General features: G+C 44.6%; 1 protein-coding gene across 30 annotated transcripts in view; it reads right to left on the bottom strand.

Moving 5' to 3' along the window:
- Nrxn3 (neurexin 3) overlaps nt 1-25,401 on the bottom strand; it is a 1,525,607-nt gene that overhangs the window by 1,436,383 nt on the left and 63,823 nt on the right. For all 30 annotated transcript variants that reach the window (XR_004518320.1, XR_004518321.1, XM_033766713.1 and 27 more), the window contains exon 2: nt 22,129-23,520. Coding sequence is in view for 28 of the 30 variants with exons in the window: in XM_033766713.1 (XP_033622604.1) it covers nt 22,129-22,837 (709 nt within the window). In the remaining 2 variants the exon portion in view is untranslated. The remainder of the gene's footprint in view (nt 1-22,128; nt 23,521-25,401) is intronic.

The following is a 25,401-nucleotide window of genomic DNA, read 5'->3' as shown; positions in this document are numbered from 1 at the left end:
ATATATATACATACATACATACATACATACATACATACATTTCACTTGCCAACGCCCTGATGTCCAGCCTGTACCAGCTGTGAGATCTTAAGCAACTCACTCAGCCTCTCTGGGACTCATTTTCCACACCAGCATTAGTGGGAATAATATCTCTGATGACATCACCAGACTGCTGTGAGATCTGAATGAGACTATAAATATGGAAGTGTCTATAAACAACAAAGTGCTTCATTTATTTACTCCAGAAGTATTAATCGAGTGTCAATCCCTTATAAGCTACTATACTAGATCCTGGTGTCAAAAAGAGGATTAAGTTGAATCCATAATCACAATGACATCATAAAATAAGTTTTTAAAATATGACCCAGAAGACAGCTGTAGGGATGCTTAACCATTGTAATCCCTGCCATTTACGAAAGGCCTCTTATATATCTGCCATTGTGTATGTGAGCAGGCTATATAAATAATATACGTGACCTTACATAATATATACTTCACCTACCACTGCAGATTTTGTTGTTGTCCGGTCCCCTCTTCATAGACAAGGAAATCGGGCTCAGAAAAATTTATATCCTCAAGGCCACTCAACTCATAAACTGGCTAGGATTTGAACGCAAGTTTCTCCGAATCGAAAGCCCTCTCATTTCCACAGCACCATCCCTCTATCACAAAATATTTCTTCCTCACCAGTCACCCAAACCCATCACCTTTTAGGACATGGGGCAAACTACCATGCAGGAAACTGCCATGGGTTTCCCAAGGCCAGTGGAAAACTGATGGAAGGAACAGCCACTAAGTATCCCAGAGCCTAAGGTGCACCGCTGTATTCAGTGTCTACTGCAGCATGGGATTTCAGGACCCATATTTCAGAGAAAGAATTATGAGTGAGGGGCAACAAATCCAAAGACAAATTCCACAAAAGTATAGCACAAAGCAACACGGAAATAGGCATTCCTTCAAAAAAATAACTGGTCAAATAAATTTAGAAGATGCTAAATTGAAAAAAAATAATAATCGAGTATAGGGCCAGGGATGTAGCACAGTGATGCCGTGCCTACCTGACAATCACAAGGACCTTAGTTCGATTCCCAGTACCAAAACATGAAAAATACATAAAAAGTAATCAAGTACAGTATTATATGGTTTCTAAACACCTCACTTATCATACACTGTGCAAAGGGGGGATGTGATCCAAAGATGATATATATTTTGGGGACAAAAACATCTCACACATGCAATCTGAGAAAGGCTGGCTCTGAGGTTCTTCAGATGGCTGGGAAGGCTTACAATTTATCATATGCCTGCCTTTAACTTCACCCTTTTGGGTTTTCATGATGAACCTTACATCTTGTTTAATTGAAACGGCTAACATTTGCTGACAGCTTACTTCATGCAGACTCCAACTTAGGCACTGGAGACTCAAAAAGACTGTACAACGTGCAGTTAGCAGTAAACGTGATAAATCAAGACAGTATGTAAGCATGACAGGGTGGCCACTTAGCAATAATGGAGAGTTCAGGGTCAACAGAGATTGTTCAAAGTCTTCCTGGAGAAACTGTAAAGTGGCCATGGATGATAGACAGCAACAATAAAATAGAGAGACACCTTCTGTAAGAACTTTCCACCAGAAGTGGCCAATGGTTAATCAACACCCTGGACGCTGGGCCCAGGGGAGGCATAGATATGCAGAAAGCTTTGAACTTAGAGCCAACACCAAGGCACTATCCATTACGTAACCTTGAATAAGGTGCCTAACTCTACCTATAAAACATCCATCATTACATCAGTCTCAGAGTGGGCAGGCATATCAAACAGGACACCTGCATATAAAATACCTAGCAACCTTCAGGGCACCACACTCTCGGCTCATGTTCCTCTTTTCCTTTACTCTGGGACCCTCCTGGAACACTGTGTTAAAAATGAGCATGAGGCTGCACATGGGTTTAGATAAAGAGGGTCGTGACTAATGAGTAATGGCTGCTGAGCAGGAAGGGGTCACATATTAGCCAAATACTGGTCAACTAGATACTGCCTAAGGAGGGTTTGCTCTGAGGCAATGAATTTCCAGTGACCCAAGCAACCCCAGGAAATAAAACAAAACCAAAAAACAAGTAGGCCTGTTAGAAGCCTCTCTCCCTTCTAAGGCCCTTGTCAGTTTTTCTGCTTTCCTTTTACTTTTATACCTCTTTCTCCCATTTTGTTAAAATGAACAAGGTTCCCTTGTAAAACAAGGAGTGATAATGATTTGGATCTAAAAGACTGAATCTGAGAACTATACATATAACCTACTAATTAGTGCCTGTCCCATTCTGAAGGGTTCAACAAGATTCTACATGCCCGTCCTGAGGAAGTCCAGAAATCCAGGCACAGATGTTCCATGGCAGGAACCCTAGACCTCAGATAAGAGGAGAGGGGGTCTCTAAAAAGACATTTTCGTGTATCCGTAGCAGGTTTTTTGAAGCACAAATGTAACTGTTATTAACCATCATTTTAATCTTGCAACTTCTGTTGCATTATTGTTTAAAATGATTACAAAACAATAAAAACAGAAAGAAGGGAATGATTGTTTCAGAGAGAATAGAGGAGAAATAGAGAAATTCTGAAGTAAAAGAGTTTCAAGATGCCAAAAGTTTTTCGCTTCTATCTTACAGATTCATTCCATTGACACGTATCTGTTGCATGCTATCCATGATCCAGGAACAGTGCTGAGCACTGGGGTGATGGCACATGAACAAGGAAGACACCAGTGTTGTATTATTGGGGCTTAAAGTCAAGCTGGGGACATGGGCTGCAATAATGAGATAGACAATTAGTTCACTGTAATTGTGATCATTGCCATAGCACTGCAAAAGACTCTGTGCAGCACTCAGGAAGAAAATCCAAGAGATGGAAATTAATATCCCCACCCCACCTTCCCTGGCTGGACCAGAATACAGGTCATCTGCATGCAGCTTAGGGTTTTCTCACGATGCCACAGCCCCAGGCACCAGCGCCCTAAATGGCCAAATCACTGGAGCTTTTATAAAGGAAATCCAGCACATACTCGGAGACTACCTGTATTCCAGGACACTCACTGATGCATTTTAGCAATACAAAACGATCTTAACTCTGGGGGGGGGGGTCCCAAAAAGCTAGTCTTCCACAGCCAAGACCACAAGGAGGAGTGGCGAGCCTCCCCCAATATGAATTAGAAAGGGCAGAGAATGGGGTGTGTAGACCCAACACACAGGCTGAAAACACTAATCTATCTGCTGTACTGTGCTTCGGAATTAATCAAACAAATCCCTTGATAAATCCGAGGCCGTTATTAGACAACACTAATATCCCCCTTAGAGTAATCCTGAAAATTCACTCAGAGAGGGGGGAGTCCCGAGTGGCTGGGAAACAGACTGCTCTCCTGTTCACACAGTCCACACAAGAACAAACGCACAGACACTGCCCCAACCTCCCACCCCTAGACATCAGCTTCCAACAGCACTGTTCACCTCTGCCTGATGGCTTCGGGCCAGGACATGAGCAGAAGGATGGGAGAACAAGGCCTGGACTCTCTCTCCCCTCCCCAACTCTACCACTGACCTAATTTTCCACAAGAGAGGATTTTTTTTCCTTTTTTGGTCCTGCTTGTTTGTAAATCATGTCACCCCAGCGCACACACAGTTTAAGGCAGACCCAGCTAGGAAGCAGGGAGAAGCCAAGAGGCTCAGAACTGTAGGCCCAGTTGCTCTTTCTCACGGAGGTCAGGTGGACTGAAACAATGAAAGCTCAGGACAAGGGTTGGAAGTAGAAGCTAGAAGGAGAAAGGTTTATTCTTAAAACGGTACCAATTTTGCATTGTTATACTGAATAAGAGAAGTGGTTTATTATAAAATGGCACACAGAGCTTTGCCTCTTATTTTATGTACCAGCTTGAGTAAGTTTCTTAATGCTTCTAGGTCACTAGTCTCTGTAAACAAGGGAAGCTATTTTGATCTCTCGAGTATGTTTTGGACCTGCTGAGAATGTGTCAGTAAAGGGACTGGCTTTGCTTGTGAAAAGAAGATATGGCTCTTCAAACTGCAAAAAACTGACCTGGAAAAAAAAAATAGACCTGGAGGAGAGAAAGAAAACCAACACAGAATAGAACTGACAGCAGCTAAAAAATGCACGCGGTGAAATTTGTTATTGATTAAAAATTGAAGGAAGAATCAAACATTCTTGACAAAGTTTAGACCTGCAAGTTTGATGTGAGAAAATTGGATATGGAAGCCACAAAAGAACATTCACTATGGTCAAAGCTATCTGGGTAAAATGTGAGAGTGTATATACACACACAAAAATAACTGATCGATGAATCAAATCTGCAGGATAGAATACACGTGGAACAGAATTGGTCTTGTTAAAAATAATTCAGCAAAATGAAAATGAGTTGGAAGAAGTAAGAAATAACTTAACTAGGCAGGAGAGAAAATGGACTGAGGAATAACATGAGGCCCACATTGTTTGCTTTTGAAAAATATTCCCTTGATAAACATGTTCCAGGCTTTGTCTAATTATGATTATGCCAACACAGTGTTAAAAGGGCTCAGGGCCAAACTATGCAATCAAAACATCTTGATAAATGCTGAATAAAAATAAATTATAGATCTCAGAGGTCTTGTCTAATTGCAACTGTTTTTTCTGAAAAAGATCAAAATCAAAGGCAAATAAAATAATAAAAAGACTTTCCACCTAAGAAAAATGGAGCCGGGACTCAGTTATCATTTGTAACAACAGTTCTCAGATTAACAGATTTTTATTTACCTGTAACATATTTAAGCATTATAAAGCAATTTTGGGAACTCACAGAGGCTAACTATATTCTGATTTTCCCGAGAAAGAACAAAAACTGAAAACGTGACGCTTTCTAGCACCATATTCTCTTTAAAAGAATAGGCATCTTAACAGCCAGCCTTAAAGTAAAAGCGTAGAATTTCAGAATCTTAAAAAATCGAGTATAATTTCACAAAAAGATACTACATTTTATGTATTTTTTATTTTTCCATGAAAAATGGTAAAAGCGCATTATGGTCGCTTGTGTGTCTTTGTACTATTGGATTGAGAGTAGGCTGGGGTCTGTTTCAGGCTTCATTCTCCCCGCCTGTAAAAAGGGGATAAGAAGTAAAGCTCTTCACAGTTACTGAAACAGAATAAATCTAACAATCTTAGCCGAAACCCCAGAAATCATAAACCCTTTGCAGTCAAGCTGACTCCCCAGCCTCAGACTTCCCCACTTCTCTAAGCTCAGTGCACTTTAGATGCTCTGCAAGAAAAACGTCCCTGACACAACACTGTGGACTGCTCACGGCGACTTCTTACTCTTCCATGTACTGAGAAAGCACACAGTGGCAGGTAGGAGGCCCGGGAGGGCAGCACGGAGAAGTTGAGCGTAAGGAAAAGAGGGCAGCTGCTTGGAACTGTTCAAGCTGATCGCAGGGCTGTGGGTGGGACCATACTGTGTAGCTACTGGAGGAACAAGTTCCTTCAGACTGGCAACAAATGACACTCACTATAGCTTTCACGTCCCAGCAGTCTTTCATTCTTACCCTCTTCACAAGGCAGATTTCTTTTGATAGAGATTCTACTGCCACCCATACCCCAGGTCCTCACCTCCAGGATTCTGAACTCTGGAGGCAGATGTCCATGCGCATGCCTACTTGCCAGTCAAAGTCAGGACCCTTTACCCCTTCTCGTGGGTGCCTTCTCTCTCCCATCCCTAAATGGTCATCCATCCACTCATCCATCCACCCATCCCCATAAGCCATATTCTAAGCAAATACGTAAAACTGAAAGACAGTTCCTGCCACGGATATCAGAATAATCAACTTTATTATTTAAGTCAAGCAAGTGACAACACTCACATCCAGTCCCACTCTATTGTTCTCTCCCTGTTCACTCCCTCCGAGAGGCCTCCCTGGCTAACCCTGTTTCTCATTAGATGGCCCATCAGCCTGTTCTTTTCATCTCTAACACTCATCACAATTATATGCGTTTTGGATTGTTTTCATCCAATGCTTCCCACTCATTTGTAAGCTCACTGATTGATCACTATGATTGTGCTATGCAACGGATGTTCTCCTGAACCAAGCACTTTTCCTTAGCTACTTATCCTTCTGCGGTGTGATGCAAGGGCATGGATACTGGGCTGAGAGCTAGAAGACCTGGGTTTTGGTCCTTGCTCTCTAGCCACTTGTGACATGGCCCCTCTAGGTGTCAGTTTCATAAAAAGAGGTCGGACTGCAACACCCAAGAGTAGGACAGGGTAAAAACGCTGTGTTGGGAGGAGTCGGTAAACTGAATATTTTTACAATTTGAGTTAAAGATTTTCATAAAACTTCACTGAAGTCTCCCAGATAACGGGACTATGCTGATGAGCCAAACAAAGAGATTACTTAGGGGTCATGGGTTTTAAAAGGTAAAAAGAAAAATGGGATTCCAGCCCAAGCAGTCCAAGGTTCCAGAACTATTTCAATTATGGTCTATGGGATGGGATAAAATATCAGTAGCAAAGCACAGCTACTGTGTATTTTGTTGTTATAATTGCTTTTGTTTTTCTCTTTTTGTTTGCAGGCACATGCCTGAACTGGGCAAAATCAGTCCTTCAGAGAAGAAGAAGAAGGTCAGAAGACAGGTCAGTGAGACTGTGCAGTGCACCTGCAGGCCACAGATACCCCACTTAGGCCAGCCAAGAAAGGTCTGGGTCATGGATGGCCACTGGAACTGCTCTCCAATGCCAGACTGCACAGGACACAGCAGAGAGAGGTAAAAAGAATTCAGAGTCCACATGGACTGCCCAGGCTCTTTCCATAGGCAGAGACTGCCTTCTCTCTCCTCCCTCGTGAGGCTGGGTGGGGAGAATGGAAGGAAGTCACATAGGAGTGTACTGAAATCAGCCCCCAGCACTTAGTAAGCGCTTCAGGAGACCTAGGCAACCATCACAATTATTAAATTTAGTCAATCAAGATTAGCAGGGGATAAATCATAAGATTTCCCTAAAATCAACATGCATCATGAAGGCTTCCTTAGGAGTGTGGTTAGAGCTGAGCACTGGGGCCCACCTCAGGCTAAGTCCTAAGTCACTCGGCAGCACTCATAGGCAGACACAGGCCAGGGGAGCCAGTCTGAGAACCCTGAGTCCAGAAAAGGCTATGGCATCTCTTGGTTTCACCTGTGAACTTCACAGTACTCTGCCAGGCAGAAAAAAGGACCCCAGAACCCACAGAGACCATGCTTCACTCCTCCTTTTTGTAATTTCTTGGCTAATCAAGTGGCACGATGATGTGCCCGTCTTGTTTACAGCTCTTTCCCTCAGTGCATCGCCTGTCACATGGTGGGCCTACAATAAATGTTCCTTCCTGGAAGAGGGGGTTGAAGGAAGTGCCTTTCAAGTAACCTCACAGGGTCTCAGGAATTTCATGTGATCATGCATCCTGTGTAGGCTCCGTTTTTTGGTTCTTATCACATGCCAGCTGGGCCCCTAACACCTCAATTTCTTCTGCTTAGAAAAACACTGGAAGGCCGTCCCCTCCTCCCTAGACTCCCTGTTCTGACTTATGCTGGATAAGCAACTTCAGATTGCTGAACAGCAACACACAACACAGCTGGGTGAAAATTCCTGTGTCCTGAAATTCCTGGAAAACTGACGCAAAGCAGCATTTGGACCACAGACACAGCCCCAGCCCCAGAGAGTCAGATAAGAGGAAGGCAGCAAGCAGGTAACCATAGCTGAGCCTCTGTTTCCTTAAGAAAACACTGTGCTTCCATCCCAAGCACCTGCCCTTGTGCAGAGACAGAGAAACCCCAAGTAAATTAACTACTAGCATTTCTATCGCTGGTGGAGCTAGGGCTCCCAGCATCACAGCTGTGAAGCCTTGTTTTTTCAACTCATAGAAATCAAGAGTTAGAGAAATCTCCACCCCAATACCAGGAGAAGGTGTATGGCTTTGAGCTGAGCTTTAGTGCTGGTACCCACCCTCCTCCCCAAGAATTCAGTGCCTGACTCTGGGAAAAATTTAACTGAGGCATTTTGTGTTTAATTCAAAGAAGCATGAAGTTCAAATCAGAACACGAATATGCTGATCGTGGGCAAGTCACTTCATTCCTCTGGGTTTCTTTCTTTCAGATCTTTGAGTCCTTGATTCCCCTGGAATCCTGATGTTCCAGCAGGCACAAACTCCATCTTGTGCAAAACTGCATAAGAGACTTAAGTTTTCATTTGTAGAAATGTTTTCAAATGGCTTAACTGTAGGCAGAAGAAAGTACTGCAGGAATAGTTTTCAAAACTTAAATGATGCAATTTTAAAGCCAGTTCACTACATTCCCTCAGTGATCCTACAGGGAGAAAGGGACATGGCCAAAGCAAAATGTGTTACCCCTCTCTCACCTTCACCCCAAACGTACTTACCCCTGATTTCCTTGTCCTATATACCTACAGACAAAAAAGCATGTCATTGAAGCTTCTCTTCTTTCTTATCAACAATAAAGGCAATCATCAATAGTAAAGCAAGAGTCGTCTAGTGCTTATTGCATGCCATTGTCTACCATTGTAGACATTCTACATGTACTATCTCTTTTAAAGCTCATAATAATCCTAAATAGTGGGCACTACTATCATCCCATTTCTCAAATAGTGAAACTGAAACAGTCTTCCGCCTGAGTTTGCACAGATAGGAAATACCAGAACTAGGTAGTCTCAGTTCAAAAGCAAGCATCAATGCCCACCTGTTATGCCTTGTGTCTAGATGTCCTCCCAAATCCTCGTGTGGTCATAGGTGGGAGTTTTTTCAGAGGTGGCTGGACCTTCAGTGTGTGATGCTGGGATTCAGGGTGTATAATTACTAGATTAATCCATTGGTTGGTTTGGTGCCTGCCCTGTTGCCTAGACAGAATATAAAAGGGACAGAAAGAAACTTCTAAGGTCCCTTGGACTTCCCTGCTTTTGCTGTCTTCTGCTTGCCATGGACTGTTTCTCCTCTGAGATGCCCTCTGCCATGCCACCCTACCTTGGAGTCAGCAGACTTTCAACTGAAACCTCTACAAACTGCGAGCTAAATAAACCTATTCTCCTTTAACTTGTGAGTGTTGGGTATTTTGTCTTAGCAATGAGAAAAGTAACTAAGACATGCCCAAATATTAAGCCCTTCTCCTTGACATCTTTGCAGCTAGCCCCTCACCCATCACTACTCCTCCACTGCAGACTCCTCTCTCACCAAAACCACACAGTAGCCACTATTTGCCTCCTTGCTTAAAGCCTTCCAATCACCAATCCATTCTGCAAACAGCTCCGAGGTCCATCTTCCTAAAATTCAAATCTCAATCTATCACACTACTCAACAGAGGAACTTCCAGTGGATCCCAATTATGGAAAAATAATGCTCAAAACCCTTATAGCACTTAAGATTTTCTTTGCCTAACTCCTTTGCTCATATCTCCCATTGGCCTTAGTCCGTTGACCCAGCCACATTAACTACTTCAAACACTGTAAACAGCATCCTGCTCATGCCTAGAACTAACCTAAATGCCCTTCTGCTTTCCTCCCAGCCTGCCAAGTAAAGTTTGCAAGTCCTGCCCAAGAATTTCCTGTGTAAAGTTTTCTCCTATGGACTCCCATTTCAAATACACACACACACACACACACACACACACACACACACACACAATTGGAGAGTTGCTCCATTTAAACTACTATACACTCTCCCTGAAACTATAGCAACTGAGTATGCATTATACTGCTTTACCTAATGGCCTCCCAAACTTGACTATAAGATCCTCCAGGAAAAAGACCACATTGATTCATAACAGTCATTCATTCTGCAAAGGTCTCGCCAATGAACTTATTCCAGTAAACAAAAGACCTAGTCCAACAAATAAGTGATTATAAATTAAGGACTGCTTTGCAAAGAACTTGAAGATACTTTAAAGACTTTATTCTCTGATATGCTCCAATGTTGCCCCAGCAAATGTTCACGCCATGCTTTTTATACTGAAAAAAGCTCTGGGATAGTGTTAGAACCCCGAACAGAGTGAAGCCTCAGAGGAAGAAGCTGAGCATCTTCACCCTGAACCCTCCAGAACCACCTGACCAGCTTAACTGAGACTACTACACACAGGGCTGTGGACAAGAGCCCAATGCATATGATTGGCATCAGAATACTTTAGGATTAATCTCTGCTTGGAGCTATAAACCCTGGATATAAGGGATTGTTACAGGAACAACTATAACCAATTAAAGAGAGAGAAATGTAGACTTGAGTGTTGTTCTAAGTAGTGGCCTCTGAACCACGCAATAAAAATTTCTCAGTAAGAAAAAGTTTTACTGTCTTCCCGATAGACATATATTTACAAAGAGCTTGCGTATAAGTCAACCAGATGTTTCATTATTTCCTTCCTAGATTTCCACAGAATCCTATGTGTACCCCATTTTGGAGGCCAATGATCTAGAAAATAATTTTCTCCGCTTTCCTAAAAGGAAGAGAATGGATCCAATCAAACAGGAAGGAAACAGGGTCTGGTTGCTGAGAGCCCAGAATCCTAGAGTCCTTGGCTTGAAGGCATGCGCACGCTAGCATATGCTCCTGACCACTGTCACTCCTGTACCAGCTATAGCTCCTCCAGTGACAGAGCTCCTCCCTCGGCAAAGCCATACATTCTGTGTTCCAACAGCTCTCACCATCAGAGAATTCTTCCTCTGAAGCTCTGATTCCTCCAACTCCCCCGCTCAGTATCCACTCCCTCCACTATATGGCAGCTCTTCCACTAGGTGAGGACGATTATCCCGTCCCCAGTGAGTCTCATCTTCTCCAGGGAATCCACATGAGCTAATGGGGCCTCTCCATCTCTAGTGACAACGTGCCTGCCTTGAACAGCCATTTCACAAGCATTTACATGGTCCCTGGCTGGCTGCTGCCTATAATTGTTACAGAAAACCACTGGTTTGTAAACCACAACAAAAGTAGTCTTTTCAATTCATCTTCAGGTAGAGTAAACCAGGTGGAATGTGTATATATTTAACACAGAGTCAGTAAAAACTGTCCCACAGTAAACACATCACTTTTCTTATGTTAAAAGACAAAGCATTTACAATGGTGGCTAATGTAGTCCTGGTGACATCTGACTGATTTATTCAACAGATGTCATTGAACACACATGCCTAGGAGGCTACATCCATCCGCCACATGTTACTGAACACACACGTATGTGAAAAGACCCATATGTACACATATAAACCATGAACATGCTCCCCATAAAATTTGTTTCATTGGGGCAAGAAACATTTATTGAGCACCTTCTTTTTGTCAGCAACACAACATTCACAAATAAGCCTGTTCGTGCAGTAATTAACAAAAGAAACAGAGACCTCTCCCCCTTGGTTTCCTGTTTTATAGCTCCCAAAGAGAATAGCTCCTCACGTATACTCTTGTAACAGGAATTACAAAACCCAGCTGAGCAATCACAACTTGCATCAGGGATGGGAAAGCCAAGGGGAGCCAGGAGACACATTAAAATGTAGCCATTGGCTATACACGCTACATGGGGGGAAATAGCTCCACTCTGCATTAACACAAATCTGAAAAATCAACCTCAAGATGAGCAAACAGCAAAGGTGCCACAGCAACTAAAACCAACCATCTTCTGCCCATGTGGCAACAAACTACATGATGGTGAGAGGTGGTCACGCCCACTTTCCAGCCACATGCATTGTGGTACATAGAGCCTGGCTGGACAGTGAGACCCTCAAAGCAAAGTGAGTAACTCTAGGCACATTTCACTACCTGAACTCAAAATGGTATCTATGGGCTTGTCTCTTAAAAGTAACCTATTTTAAACCACACAATTATGAGATGGGTTCCCTTTCCTTTCTGCTGTGTCAGTAAAATGATTGTCAATGGAGAGGCGGCCTAGAGCCAAATGCCTAGAGCCAAATGTAGCTTCATCCCCTTGAGGATACACAGGGGATTTATTTGATAGGTTTCTGGTCTCTGCCAATGTGAGAACAACATCTTCCGGCCCTACATAAACCCTCTCCCTGGGAGACTTCTGTCCAAAAGTGCCAAAATCATGGTATACCTGGGCAACCTGGCAGAGCAGGGAGCATTTCTGAATAAGGCATAAGCTTCCAAGGCCAGTTTCTAGGAGAAGCTACTCAATACTGTTTCATTTCATCCCCCTGTTTTTTAATATACATATAAAACATCCAGCCTACTAGGCTTCTTAGCAAGATCTTCATTTCTGTTGGCATGTCTGACCCTGACGACTACCAGGATGGACCTGTCAAGCAAGTCCAATCTCATTTCTTCTTCTCTACTCCACTGCTTTCCAGACTTCTCGTCTTATTATAGAATAATTTGGAATTTCCAGGGGCTCCTTGGAAATCCAGAGATGTTAAAGTCTAGCTGAAGATGGACAAAGATGGGAGTAAAATGAGGCATGGACAACACAGTCAGAGCTGGAGCTCACTATGAACATTTCCCAGTGCAGGATCCCCAGGAACAAAACGACTGGAGGATGAATCACCTGCTTACATCGAAATCTGCTTGCATATCAATCCCTCCCACATGGCTGAAGATTAATCACGAACAGCTAATTCTTAATAATTCAGTGGTGTGTGTACTTTTGGTGCCATATTAGAGAATGTCTTGTGAGGTTTACCTTGACAGAGAGTTAATGCCTGCAAAGCATTATCCAAAAATGTTAGGACCCACACATGCATCCATCCCCCTCACTCAAGTGGCCCATCTCAAAGGTCTGATTGCTTTAGGCGAACTAAGAACAATGAGAAGGTGACTGGGAAGCAGACTGTGTCCTAATAGCTCACTGATAGGCAGCATTGATCAGAGATGTGTTAGGCAGCCTTGAAAAGCACCAAGCCCAAACACTGCAGTTGACTTGGGTATTTGTTCATTTGCTTGTTTTTTTTTTTGTTTTGCTTTGTTTTGTAGGGTTTGAGGGGAGGTCATCTTACAGAGTGGAGAAGAGAATGAAAAATGAGGAGTTAGACCCAGTGATCTTTAAAGCTCCCCTTAAATTTATTATGCCGACTCTTCACAATGTACCTTGGTTTCCAGAGCATTACACATGACAAAACTAGATGGCGATGTGAATGTGTCCCTGTGCTCTGAAAATCACAGGATCTGTGCTTCATCCTTCACAGTTCATTCCTGCAGCACCCATGACCCCTCAAATCTCAATGCAACTTCTTAAAACAAAGCAGGGGCTCCCAGGACCAGGTGCTACTGCTCTTGGCCGCTCCCTAAACTCCAGCCTTGTCTTTCCTGATCCACATGGAGAAAATGCACTAAACTTGGATTAGACTTGAAGGGATGCCATGGGTCAAAGCTCAGCACCCTCCACACCCACTTTCTCTTCATCCTCTTTCCCCCACAGAACTAATCATGCCAGAGACAGGACCTTCTGCAGGAGATAGAAGCCTGAGAAAATAAAAAGAAAAGAAGAAACTGTGTGTGTCTGATAATCTCCCTGCCTGGCCCACTGCTTGGATCACAAATAAGTAATTTCTGCTTTGCTTTCCAGCTTATCTCTCTTTGCAAGGGGCTCCTCGTTTGTATTTAAAAGCAACTTATTAAGTAAATAAGCTCTACACTCTCTTACTGCATTTTTTTCTCTTCTTGAGGGGCTACAGGCCACACATTTTCAGTGCTACCTGTAGAAGTGGTTATAGGCTTGTCTAAAATGCACTGCCCACTGGGGCAGAGACGCCAGTCCAAGCATAGCCAGCAATCACAGGGCTGGTGACAGAGAGTCTTTCTCCTAAGGACATCACACTGACAAGCAGCACAACTTCAGGAGAACCAAACAGGCAGGTAAAAGGCAAAAATGTCAGAGAGGTTGGGATGGATAGCGTGTCATCAGAAAACTTAAAGGAAAAGTTCCCCAGTCATTTTCTTAGCTACAAAGCTACTCTACTTAAATAAGAATCTCAACAAAGCCAAAAGGACCCTAAACACATTTCACAGCTAGGAAATTTGAACTAGGGGCTTCCATCACCCAGAGTTCTGGCTTTCCTGTGTCTACAAACCCTATAGTTCCTCAGATATTCTCATAAGGCAGTGCTCTCCCCCAGAGAGCTAAAAGCACTCACCATTTCTAGCATCACACACAAAGTAAACTTTATCACAGAGTAGAACTGGCTAGTTTAGCTGGATGACTATGAGATCAACTTGTTTTCAAAGCTACTAGGCCTGCATAAAAAAAAAAAGAAAAGACAACTTTGGAAAATGCATTATTCAGGAACATTGTGGACACACATCAAGGTTTAAAAGCAGATATAGACTATGAAACATTTAAAGGGGGATCCACATGGCTTTTAAATAGGTCACCCAAAGACACCAATTTCTGGAGAAGACCATTTGTAATGACAACCCACTGACAACATCGCTTCTCAAATGGATCACGGAGACAGGCCTGCAGAGCTGTGCTTTGTCCTTCCCTCTGCCAGTTACAGCCTGTCACCTGCAACACAGATCTCCAGTGAACCAGACAAACCTAATGTCTCCAGTGCAGCTGGAGAAACCGCAGACGATGAGTGGAGTTACCCCACCATTTGAATACCCTGAGCTCCTATGAAACTCCAGCAAATATTTCCTCCCTTCACTCAGCCTACTGATGTCTCCTAATCTCACCATAAATTCCAGAGATAGTCCTCGATCTTCTTCAGCTTCCCACACCCCCTAGGCATGACTCCCCAACCTCTTTAAGAATCCGAGCAATTATTATCTCGGAGTTATGCAGTGGAAACTGTGTCTGTGATGAAGGGTCACTGGCTGGAGGGAATCACACATGCACCCAGAACAACATTGCTGGCACCAGACAGCAACAGGGCTTCTTCACAGAGGTCCATCCACAGAGATGAGCTCTGAAGCTTATGATATTTGGAGATCCTTAAGAAAAAAATATCAAAACTACAAAATTAGGTGCAGGGCCTCAGGAGGAGCCCATGCCAGTGAGGACACGTGAAAGAAAAGTTCAGCTTCATGGTAAACTCACCTCTGTAATACTCTCCCCCTCCCCCAGACACACACCAAGCAAAAGAAAAGAACAAACATGGAGAGAAAGATTTTGGTTTTGTTGTGTATGAAGAGAAGCAGGAGGCAGCAGGAGCACCAAAAGGAGATGGGCAGAGTCATCCAGGAGCTCCATCCTTTACCACCAGTCCTGAGCAGCATGCTAGGCTGTTCCTGGTTCCTAGGAAAGCAAAGGTGAGTCTGAAGAGGTCTCTCCATCCTGCCATTCTCCAGCATTGGTGGCTATGCTCCTGTGTCCTTCAGACCCTTGGGTCCAATCCTCAGTCACTTCGCTGTAAATCAGGGTCTTGCAGTATGAATTAAATACTCATATTCATCCGTTTTCATCCTTTCCCATACTCTGCTGCTCCCTAAGACTGGAAGGAGCAAGGCTCCTGGGACTGGTCAAGCTGATAACCTCCTGCACCAGGAGTTTGACATTCTGCTTATCACCGGCATCCAGGGAGGCAGTGCTCTATCTCACAATGGGGACACAGACCATTTGCATTAATGAAAGGAGCTAAGAGCAGAATTGAATGTTGTGTTGGGGATCTGGACTCTGTTTCTAGAGACACTTGCCAAATAGTCAGCACCTAAGCTTACCCTCTCACTGCCTATCCCAAGACATGTTCAGTGACACCTCAGGCTGGGTCTCCTCACATATTCAGCAGGATAGCAAGGCCTGCCCTCCTGCCTTTCTGAGTTGCTGTGGGGGCCAAAGCACCACATATTTGCAGGCAGAGAGCTGTGATTAGTATTCAACAGTCACAACCATCCTCAGAAACTCTGAGCTCTTGGCTGGAAGAATATGGCAATGATACTGGGTTTCAGGCCTTTCTGAAATGCCCCTTTTACTTCTGAAATGCCGCCCTTCAAAGTGGGGTAAAGGAAAATGGTGGAGGTAGGAATAGCTCAAGAGGAGGCCCCAAATCCTCTGAAACCAAACGGATGCACAGCCAATCCTTACACACATCAGGAAACCAAGACCCCAGACCCCCACTGCTTTTTCCCAGAAGCTTTGCAAATAACTTTATACATACTGTCTCATTTAATGTCCTCACCGATTCCATAAAGTTGATACCTACTTTACTGAGAGGCAAGATAACACAGCGGTTATGTGTGGGTTCTGAAGCCAGACTGCCTGGAGTCAAACACCATCTTCACCTCTTACTACCTGTGTGATCTTAGACAAGTCATTTAATCTGCTGTCCCTCAATTTCCTTATCTAGAAAAATAGAATAATGATAGTGGGTTCAGAGTGATTACAGGATTATAAGAACTAATGCATTCAAAGCAGTTGAAACAGTGTGGACCTAGAGAAGTGCTCTATGGTTGTTGTTCTTGTTAATGAAGATACTGAGGCTTCGAAGACTTTTCCAAAGACATGAAACCTGTAAGTTGGCAAGGCCAAATCTAAGTCCATATCAGTCTCATTCCGACAGCCATACTCTTAGCCACTATGCTAAATTTATTCAAGTTCCAAATTTCTCTGCTCCTCAGTTACTTCATCTGTAAAATAGTGCTAGTTCAAGATATCAACCTCAGAAGAAACTCATGAGCATTAGATGAGTCAATAAATATGAATGCACCAGAAAGTCAGCCACATGGTAGTATCTGATAATAGCAACAATGATAATAACAACATTATTATTTTGTCCAAGGAGGGCGTCCAAACTTCAGAGCTCTGCCCCAAAGCTGCTCTCTCTCCATTCCCATTTCTGGGGTCTTGCAGCAATGGACCCAGACTGCGGAGCCTGTGAGTGTGGGGTCCTGGCCCTGGGAGGATGGGGGAGGGCAGGTTAGTCCCATCTTCCAAGCACAGTCTGCAGGCTGCCCCCACCTCTTCTACCTAATGAAGGAGAAAGAGGCCCCAGCTGATGGGCAGCTGCCCCAGGAACTAGAAACCATCTTTGCAAAGCAGCCTGCAAAAGAAGATAGGGGCCTTGGAAATAATTAGCCCCCAGCGCTGGGCCTGTGGTACCTCATTACCAAATGCAAATGCAACTTCATGTGCCACTCCAAGGCTCCTGGCAAAATGCCTGCCTGACCCTCACCCTTGCTGAATTTGGACCAAAGTATTACCCACCGCCCACCCCCTCTGCAGCGTGCAGCTGGTGGGCCGACTCCACAAAGGGAAAAGCCTGCTCTCACCCACTGAAGAGAGAACAAGGAAGAAGGGTCTTATTTCTTTAAAGGATGCAGAGATGTTATGGGCGGGGGGGGGGAGATTAGAAAAATTGTTCTTCCCTCAGCAGTTAAAAGAGGGATAATTGGAGCAAGTGGCAGGCGGCTGTTCTGCCATTTAGCATACAGCATACCCAGGAAATCTCACTTGGTAATCAGGAGGAGAGGAGGAAAAAGGAGCAATCAGACCCCCATTCAGGCTTGGTTTAGCGACAGCCCCTGCTGGCTGGCTGGGCTGGTAGTGTCTCAAGGCTGCATGCTAGGTGGGAAATCACGTCCCTGGAGCACAATCCCTCCTTTGTGTGCATTTTAAGGCCTTGCCTCCATGCCACCTTCTCCATAACAGAGAGAAGCACTGGAAAAAGAGCAGTTCCCATCTTCCCTTCTGATTACTCACTACTCCCCTGCCTGACCCATCCTCGCAAGGCCACTCAGAGTTGACACAGATTAGGAACAATGCCGTGTCACAATTCCAGCAGGGTGTGCACTGGGAAGGAGGAAGACAGGTGACTGCGTTTTTACGCAAATGCCCAAAACAGGAAGATCCAGCAGGGGAAAGTGCTGGTCCCTTAACTTCATGTCTGATGTCTCTCGACCTCAGTACAGGACCCGGGATAAGCAGTGTCCTTCCTCTCAGTATACGCCACGCCATCCTCATTCTGGCTTTGAGAAGAGGGGAGAAAGTCGCACAATTCTCAATAAAGGAGAAAAGTAATTGAAATTCACTTTCAGGAAGTGAAGGCCACACAGTAGTGTGGAGACATCCATCAAACCAACCCGAGTAGAATGTCAGCCTTGGACGGCAGGAGGGGTGGGGCATGGTCACTAGCAGGTTCCACACAGCAATGTGTGGCCCCCATCACAAACACCCTCTGCTATGCTTCACTAAAGGGTCCAAACACCTGAAAACGTTAACAGCTGAGACTCCAGACAAGCAGCTGTGGGTTTCGGCAGCTGCCCAAGTCAGGAGGAAATGATAGCAGACAGGGAACCATTTTTTTCCTTGCCCCTGGAACAGGGCACCATAATACTTCACTGAATTAACCTAAAATTGTGTTCACATGAATGATATGTGATATAGGACAGCCCTGTCCTGAGATCCAAAAAGAGAGACCAACCTATGAGCCCTTCTCCATTCCCTGGTCCCAGCCTACCTGCAACAGGCTGACTTCACATGAAATGAACCCTCTGGGGAAACTGGTATGAGATTTATATATGTTGGCAGTGAACCAATGCTTCACAACCATAAGGCTGTTGAGAAATTCAGTACATGCACATTCATAACTAAGAATGTTCTTAAAATAAACCAGTTTAAACTCATTTCAAGGCAATAACAAACCCTCAGTGACCCATGAAGGAACTATAGGGGCCGAGAAAGCTCAGGATATCTCTTCACTGGTCGCTGAGCTTCAAGGCTACCCATAACAGGACTGAGCTAAACAAAAAGCCAGGTAAAAATGCTATACTATGCTTTAGCTTGACTATATTCTGAATCAGCTATACATAATTTTTAAATTATTTTGAAATATTTGTATTTCTTCTGTCTTCCAAGACCTTTACTGGTTGAGCACCAAAACATTTTATTTACAAGCTTAACACCCAGAAGTAAAAATGTGGGATCACTTCTCTATCCATTCGTCATAAGCCATGATGTTCAATGTGACTATTCACAAAGTTGGGAGTTTTGGAATGAAGTCTTCTCAAGTAGGAGGGACAGAATTCGGTCTACAGCTACAGTTAACAGTCTGTCACCAAATGAAAGACAGAATACTGTGTGAAGTATCTCTTACTTCTGGCCCAGGTCTCCCATAGAGAAACTATCCCTAGTGTCTTCTAAGCCTTCCCAAGAGGAAATCAGAACATCCCATAGTACATAAAAGAGATTGGCCTATCTGTGCACGCTTCCTGGGGTGCAGCATGGAGACATTTTGGGACTATCAAGGTGTGAAGAGCCAAACAGCCCACACAAACAGCAATTATGCAGGTTGGCTACCAGCCAAAGGACAAAAAAAAGACACCTCCAACAGGCCCCGGCCACATCTGTGTGACACTGCAGGAGCCCCCGCAGCTGAACCTGCTCTTGAAACTGCTACACATGAAGTAAAAACATATTCCATGCCAGGTGCAAGACCTCATACAATCAAACGGCAAAGCCTATCCTGCAGGTTGGGATATACAGAGAACACACTGTCAGCAGTAAGTCCTAGTGTTTCAGTTCTATGCTGTGTGCAACTGAAGGGGCAGTTGCATTTTCAATACTCACTCCCACCTCATCATCTTTAAGAAAGTGGACAAGCATTTGTTTAGATTGTTTATTTTGTTTTAAGCAAATATGCTTCACACATAGCAGCTGCTGTGATTTTTCCCTTACCGTTTTACAGTGAGTTTTTCATTTACTCTCTAAAAATTAACTATGTGTGGAGGCAATGGATGTTTTCTAATAGTCTGGTGTACTCTGTGATTGATTTGACATGAGGACAATTACTGGAATCAACAGGCTTCAAAGTACCGACAGTAAATTCTGTCACCTCCCCCAACATCTGTCCTCACTTTTGTGTCGATCTGCTCCAGGCCAGGCAAATGTTACTGTTAGGACAGAGATTATTTACTGTATTTATGTATCAGGAGAATAAATGAGTTATTCTGTTTGCCTTCTACAGATACAGTTATCAGTCCACAGCCAAGAAACGATCCGAACTTTGTAGAAAGAACAATTATTAAAACATACATATTGCATTTAGCTATTAAAAACTGACTGAATCTATTGTGAAGAAATTCCACTGGAGATTGGAAAGCACACACATACAAATAAATGAAAGAAAAGACAGATTATATACATATATAGTATAGAGCTTCTTCCGGCAGAAAAGTGCTGATCCAAACCTGCCCAGAGGAAATGAGTTCTTTTTAAACACAAAAAAATGCAATCAGGGATAATCAGCAAGTTAACAACACACTTGCATACACCCTGGTCCTAGAAAGGAAGAATGCCAGCTTTCAGTGGAAGTTCTGAGAACAGAACAGATCCTTTGGGTAAATGAGAAAACAAGTGATCATGTCAGCATCTGCAGGCAGAACTTTCTCCAAAGCCAAGAAGCTTTGGAACACCAGTTAACTCCAGAAGGCACCTGCTCATGAAAAGCCCTTCGGTCACCCATTCCCAAAGTGGTTTTGTGGACTAGGGTTTGCCTCCGCCCTTCTTCTCCACCCCTCTTCCTGAGGGGTTCAATAGGGAAATATAGAAGCCCTAAAAGGATAAAGTACATGTCTGGCATCTTCCTCTCAGACAGACCATCCACGGGAAGGGAGATACCATGCCCAACCCAGTACAGGAAAGAAGCAGAGGCCCAGGGAGTATTTCTCTTATAGCCCATGCATGACCTACAGTGAGGCCTCCAGCAGAAGCTCCACCACCTGCGGAATAAGCTTTGTTTGGATTTTTTAAAAATACATTAAAGCAGCTACTGGTATCTAAAGTTTATATCAACCACAACCTGCTTTAGGGGTTAGGAATTCTGGAAATGTTTCAGGAACACCTGCAGACACAGTCATTAATTACAAATCCCAGGAAATGGGCTCTTACCTGAATGAAGGGACCCTAAGAGTTGGGGGCAAGTCCTCACCTAGCCTCACCCTCAACTCCCTCCGCTTTGCAACAGCTGATTCTTCACCTTGAATGCATTTTGGAATTATGTGGGAAACCTCGAAAATATATAAAATGCTTGGATCTGAACCCTTAGAGATTCTGATTTAGTGATCTTGGGGTGTGCCCTGGAAGTTTCTAAGCTCCCCCAAGATGATCTTAATATGCAACCAAGGCTGAGAACCACTGATCTGCCTTACGCTATGCTACCTTCCCACACTGGTACACAATACATCTCTTGAAGAACCCAGAACCTTCCTAGCCCAGGAAGGACAGGAGAAATTCAACTTCCTGCCTCCTAGTCACTCTAATTTCCCAAAATACATACCTGTCCAGTCAGTTCCCACAGACTTGGTCACCTCCATGGTCCCTCCTTCCCAAATCCAAGCCTGTAGTGAGACCAGGAGTCCAGGAATTTGAGTATTAAGTATTTGTTAAATAAAGGCTGCAACACTTCTCTCAGTTCTAATCCCAAACAGAATTCAGTGCAGGAGATGAGGGCAACCCATGAACTTGGGCAGGCATCCTTCTTTCATCTCTCTGGGAAATGTACCTAAATTGAGTCACTGGAGAACCTTGGCACAGGGTGGAGATCTTGTGGAGCAAGGCTACTCCAGTTGATCCCTGCACCTAACACACTGGACAGGAAAAGCAACTGTATCTCAAGAGGAACCTCACATGAAGAATTCTTATTGCTAGAACAAGAAAGAGAGGCAGATGCCTCATCTGCCCTCTAGACCCCTCCTGTGGTGGGGGGGGGCCACAACAGGAGGACTGGATATACAATAGGGTCATGCATGAACCATGCAATCCATCTACACTCCTTTTCTGCACAGGTACTCCTTATAATGGGAGTTAAAATGGGGGAGGGGGAGGGGGAGTTTCCCATCCATCCCCAGAGCTCAGGTCTCAAAAGGTCAGCAGGAACAGAAACAGCCCCTCTGCCTATTGCTACCTCAATTCTTGTCCCGTGTTGATCCTGCTAAGCTGTGCTGCAGCAGAAGAAGCCATGCTGGAGCACAGACCCTGCAGTCTAGTTCATCTAGCCCTTCCAGTGGGGTACAGAGCTTGTGGTTGAGCAGCCAGCCTTCACTTCCTGTTGAGATCTGTTGGATTCTCCATTGAGAGCAAGCAGAGGATTCCCATGCCTCTTCAGGGAAAGGGGTCCAATTAACATTAGGCTAAAAAGCCGTCTTCTCTCAGTTATCTGGCCCTCACCCAAACCATACAGGTCTCTAGCAAGAGCAGGAGTGGAAAAAGCCTTACCTTCTGAGCAGAGCGTGCCTCCATAGCCAGTGGTAGAACAGTCACAGGTGGGGTGGCCATCCAGAAGGAAGCAGATGCCACCATTCTCACAAGGACGCTCACCACAGGGTCCCTCGGCTTCCAACTGGACACCCTGGCTCCCCAGAAGCCGGGGCCCTGAGTTGCCATACTTAAGATCCAGGATGAGACCCCTGAAGCCGGGTATGGCCTGTACTCCATCCAGGGTCAGGGCAGAAGACCGTATGTCAGCAGGGACTCCACCAAGAAACAAGTCACTGACCACATCCATGTAGGGCCGCTGGGGCTGCAGCTCCCCCAGCTGGCTCTCGCCATCAAGCACCAGTGCTGTACGCAGGCGGTCGCGGCTCACCATGAGGAAATGCCAGCTGCTGTCATTCACCTGCTTGTTTGACAGCACAGCAGTCTCGGCGCAGTCCATGCTGATGCGGAGCTGAACACGGCCGTCCACTAGAGAGAGGCAGAGGAAGTCACAGACACCACCGTCGTCCAGGTAGAGCAGCAGCCCCGTGGAGACGTTGGTCTTGAACTGGAAACTCAGGTCGCTGCGTGTGCTGGCATCCCAGCGGAGGTAGCGGGCCCACTGGTTAGGGAGACCCGTGAACTCGAGGCCCAAGCAGAGCCCCAGCAGAGACCCCAGCAGGATGCCCACCTTCAAGGTGAAGAACACTGAGTGGAGGGTGGAGGTCATTGTGGCTGTGGGGATCGAGGCCGGAGGAGCAGCCAGCCAGGAAACGGCCCTTGGGAAGGATCTCCCTTGGGTGGTGGAATAGAGAGAGGAAAATGAGACAGAGTTGGGGGACAGAAGGAGACACAGATATTGAGAGAGTGAGGAAGGAGGAAAGAGAAGATAGTCCCGAAAGGGGACACGAGCAAGAAATCCAATGAAGAGACAGGGGAGACGGACAGGGCAGCAGAAGAGAGGACAATCGGGTGAGCGAGTAAGGGGCTGAAGTAAGCAGGAAGTGTCTTTCTCCAAGAAAAGATCTCAGCTATCCATAAGGATCCGGAGGCCCTGATTCGAGGAGGAGGAGAAGGTGCGCAGGATGGGAGGAAACCGTTCAGCAAAGTGCTCCTCCCAGCAGGCCCCCAAAGGCCCCAGCCAGGGAGGCCGGGGACAAGGCTGGGGTCAGGAGTGCCGTGATGGAGGAGGAGCAAGCCACAAGGTGAGCCAGGTGAGGTAGAGACGGGCCAAGGACCAGTCCGGAAGTCCCACCTCCTAGCAGCAGCAGGCCCAGGGAAGGGGCGTGGCCAAAGGCTGAGCGCTCAGGCAGAGCAGGGCCCTGTGCAGCGTGGTAGCAGATTCAGGTGTCATGGTGTTGGCCAGAGGCAGTCCTGCTCACAACCCACCTCCGGGGACCCCAGAGCAAAGACCTGGAGAAGGGGAGAGAGAAAGGAGCAGGGAGGAAGATTAGGGTCACAGATCCAGAAAACATTGCATCCTATTGCATTGCAAGCCAGCTCGTTTCAGTGACTTCTGCAATGGTGAGTCCTTCGAACAGAAGCACCGGTGTTCTTCGGGACTGCTGAGCCCTGTTCCTAATGATCCACTTCGTTTTTCCATATGCAGAACTGGCGTAAAATCCACAAGCCACATCAGAACATTTTTATACTATTCACACAGTCAAATTTAAATCTTTTAAATGCTAACATTTTACACACTCAAATGTCCACATCTAGCTTTTACTTATTTACCTATTAAAAGATACAGATTTTTCATATTTTTTTTTCAATTATCAAGCAACTGCTTGAGCATAGAAGGCCTAAGACAAATTCCTACCTTTAGGTTTTTTAAGTAAATATTTATGAAAATCAATTAGAAGGTGAGCAGTGAGCATAAAACCCCTTATCACTTACTAAATTTTACAAGAAAAAAAAAGCTCTTTCAGGGAAAAAAAAAGTGCTTTGACGTTAAAAAATAAAAAAGGCTGAGTTTGAGTTCTACCTCCTTCATGTGGAACTTAAAAAAAAAACATTTAATATATTTGAGCTTCAACTTCTTCATTTTTCTAGTTCCTATATGTAGAACCTCAAGAAAAACATTTAACTTATTTAAGCTTCTATTTCCTCATTTGGAAAACAGAGAAAATAACAGCCACTTTCCATGATTAAAGGAAGGATTAAACAAGATAGGTGTGGGGAGATCCCAGCATGAAACCTTATTTGTAGTATAAAATGATCAATAAATACTAGGTCCCTCCTTTTTTATTTCTGGAATGGGAAGGGCTTGGTGGAGGAGCTGCTAGTGTGTGTGGGTGGGGAAGCCCGATGTATAAAAACACAATACTTTAAAAACCATGGTGACCACAGAACTGGTAACAACTGCATAGTTAAGAAAAGCCACAGGCCAAGAGTAAATATATTCAAAGGGTGAGCACTTACTCAAGTTAGTGACTAGGTTTCTAAGGGCAAACACTGGCCCACCTAACTAAGATAAGTGAGTTCTCTGTCCCAATGGAAATGAATCTATAATTTCTAAGAGCTGGCAAGGCTCTGCTTATTATTTGGCACATCTGATAGGTCACTATGGTGCCCGTCAGGACATCGCTCTTCGTTATTTTATGATGACCACACCGGCAAAACTGGTTCTTAACCATACTTCTTTGAAGAGGGTAGGTATTTCCGTTAACCAGGTACCAACCCCTACACCCGAGGTCCAAACAAATTCTGTCGACAGCAAGCTGCTTAGATCCACCATAAGGGAACTGTTGATTCTATAAAAGATTTTGTCAAAGAAGTGTTTTCTAAAGTGTGGCATCTTATTCCTGGGGTGCAAGTGATGCTTAACAGGAACATGGACATGGTGTGTGCTGGTGCCAACTCATACAAGTTTATGTGAACCAGCTGCGAACATTTATTCATACATGTTTGCAATACATAATGATTACATTTATCATTGGGAGTCTGTATATAACACCTTTGAATTCTTTTTTTCATTCATCTCCCCTACCCCTCCCATCCCTCTCTGCTCCTTCCATCTCAAGGTGTCCTTCCCATTTGCAAAGGCTCTATTTCCATTCTTTCTTTCAATTTTTATCCCCTTTCCTTACTCTCCCTCCATCTCTCGTTTTGATCCTTCAAAAGAGATCACCCGGTGCTCACTTCGGCAGCACATATACTAAAATTGGAGACCACCCGATGGGTGTGGTGGCACACGCCAGTAATCCCAGCACTTGGGACGCTGAGGCAGGAGGATCGCTGTGAGTTCAAGACCAGCCTGGGCTACATAGTGAGCTTCAGGGTAGTCTGCTAGAG

Source organism: Fukomys damarensis, unplaced genomic scaffold (genome assembly GCF_012274545.1).
Source record: "Fukomys damarensis isolate Sample0158 unplaced genomic scaffold, DMR_v1.0_HiC HiC_scaffold_21, whole genome shotgun sequence".
Classification (NCBI taxonomy): Eukaryota; Metazoa; Chordata; class Mammalia; order Rodentia; family Bathyergidae; genus Fukomys; species Fukomys damarensis.
Note: the sequence above shows the minus strand (reverse complement) of the source record. Positions and strands in the feature narration are given on the sequence as shown.